Raw genomic sequence first — 1,583 nt, 5'->3', positions numbered from 1 at the left:
CACACACATATATACTGTATATGTACATACACATTTATAAATTCAATATATATATTATTTCATTTCCATTTAGTTTATATATATATATATATATATATATATATATAAAATGCCAATTATTAATTATTTATAAATAATTATATTATTACATTTTTGCGATAAATAAAATGTAGCTTTTTAATGAAGTGAATAACTGATATGTACACGAACTGCGCTGCGCATGCGCGGGTTTCCATAGCCGCGGCTGCATCAACAAAAACTGACGAAACACGGCCAGGCATTTTTTCAAAAAAGAGGGCGAGACTCCACCCAGCGCTCACTTCCGTGTTGTGTCACGTGCTGCTCTACCGCGTCGTCTATTGGTTGGTTTACATCCCTGGATTCATTTTAGCAAGGAGACTGAGGTTCTTACACAAATACAAAATAAATGTTTCGGGAAAAAACCCAAATATCGACTTCCAGTGATCCTATACTGTTTAAATAAGAGAATAAAATCTATTTAAATGGATTAATATAACGTTTTACCTGAAATTTTAGCACTGAGCCCTAAGAAACTGTACGCATGAATACTTACTCTGGTGCGCTGTGTCTGGCGCAGTGCAGAGTGGGCACACTGACCGCTAAAGCAGCTTTAGGGACTCCATTCTGAATGGAGTCATGCACCGCGTCTGCATCCCAGTTTAGACTAATCATTTAATTCCATAAAACACCATGAAAATGAATACGGATCGATTCAACCTCACTGTTGACGAGTATTTAGGTATGGTTCGGTTATTATTGCTTGGGTGGATGTTTTGATGGTTCGTAGATTACTAAACTGCAGTCGGTTCCAAGATGCCTGCTCGCAGAACGATTGACAGTTGCATTGGAAAGAATGAACACACTACTGTCATGTCATTGCCGTTTCATTTTACTTTCCAGCTGAAACGAATGTCCTCTTCTATCTCAACGATGCAGTCACACAGCTACTTGAACATAAAGAGGAATACACTCAGTTTGGTGTGGCCCGATATTTTGCAGAATAGTAAGTTGTTATCATTTAGCACTTTTGGCTGTACAGCTATTAATAGAAATGAATAATAATAACAATATATGTAAAATATGTATTATTCGTTTCTTATTTATTACTATATTATAATATTTTATTTGTATATTAAATATTTAAATATATGTATATATGTTTTTTTAAATACAGATATATACCATGTTACATGTTCCAAAATATAATATAATTTTACAGTTTTACCAGTGTGAAGAATGGGAATCATGTGCTCTTCAGGGAATTCAGTTACATCAAGGCGACTTCTCACAACAGAGAGTCCTTCATCCATATCTTCTGGAAATGCTTCAGACAGATTGGAAAGAATGGGGGTAAGCAGAGGCAAATCCTCTTATCATTTTTAATGTCAAGCTATAACTCTTTACATTAATTGCTTGCATTGGTGTGTTTACAGTGAACAAATACGACTGTTTCTTCTTGCAGATCTGTTGGCAATGGCAGAATATAGTTCACTTTTACAGCTGTTGTGTGCTGACTTTCCTACTGAGATGGTACAAAATGCAGCCAGGTAGATTCATATATA

The 1,583-nt window shown here is 35.2% G+C and overlaps 1 protein-coding gene across 2 annotated transcripts in view; it reads left to right on the top strand.

The window, feature by feature from the left end:
* The first annotated feature begins 449 nt into the window (after positions 1-449).
* The window catches only part of cstpp1 (centriolar satellite-associated tubulin polyglutamylase complex regulator 1), a 4,318-nt gene continuing 3,184 nt past the window's right edge, over positions 450-1,583 (top strand). Inside the window, exons 1-4 of one of the 2 annotated variants that reach the window (XM_016511433.1) lie at positions 450-760; positions 922-1,024; positions 1,241-1,371; positions 1,484-1,568. In XM_016511433.1, the coding sequence (XP_016366919.1) occupies positions 712-760; positions 922-1,024; positions 1,241-1,371; positions 1,484-1,568 (368 nt within the window). In that variant the 5' untranslated portion in view covers positions 450-711. The remainder of the gene's footprint in view (positions 761-921; positions 1,025-1,240; positions 1,372-1,483; positions 1,569-1,583) is intronic. The other variant, XM_016511432.1, reaches the window with a different exon arrangement.

Source organism: Sinocyclocheilus rhinocerous, unplaced genomic scaffold, assembly GCF_001515625.1.
Source record: "Sinocyclocheilus rhinocerous isolate Xijiao unplaced genomic scaffold, SAMN03320098_v1.1 scaffold534, whole genome shotgun sequence".
NCBI classification, from domain to species: domain Eukaryota; kingdom Metazoa; phylum Chordata; class Actinopteri; order Cypriniformes; family Cyprinidae; genus Sinocyclocheilus; species Sinocyclocheilus rhinocerous.
The sequence above is the reverse complement of the archived record's forward strand: the minus strand, read 5'-3'. Positions and strand labels throughout refer to the sequence as shown.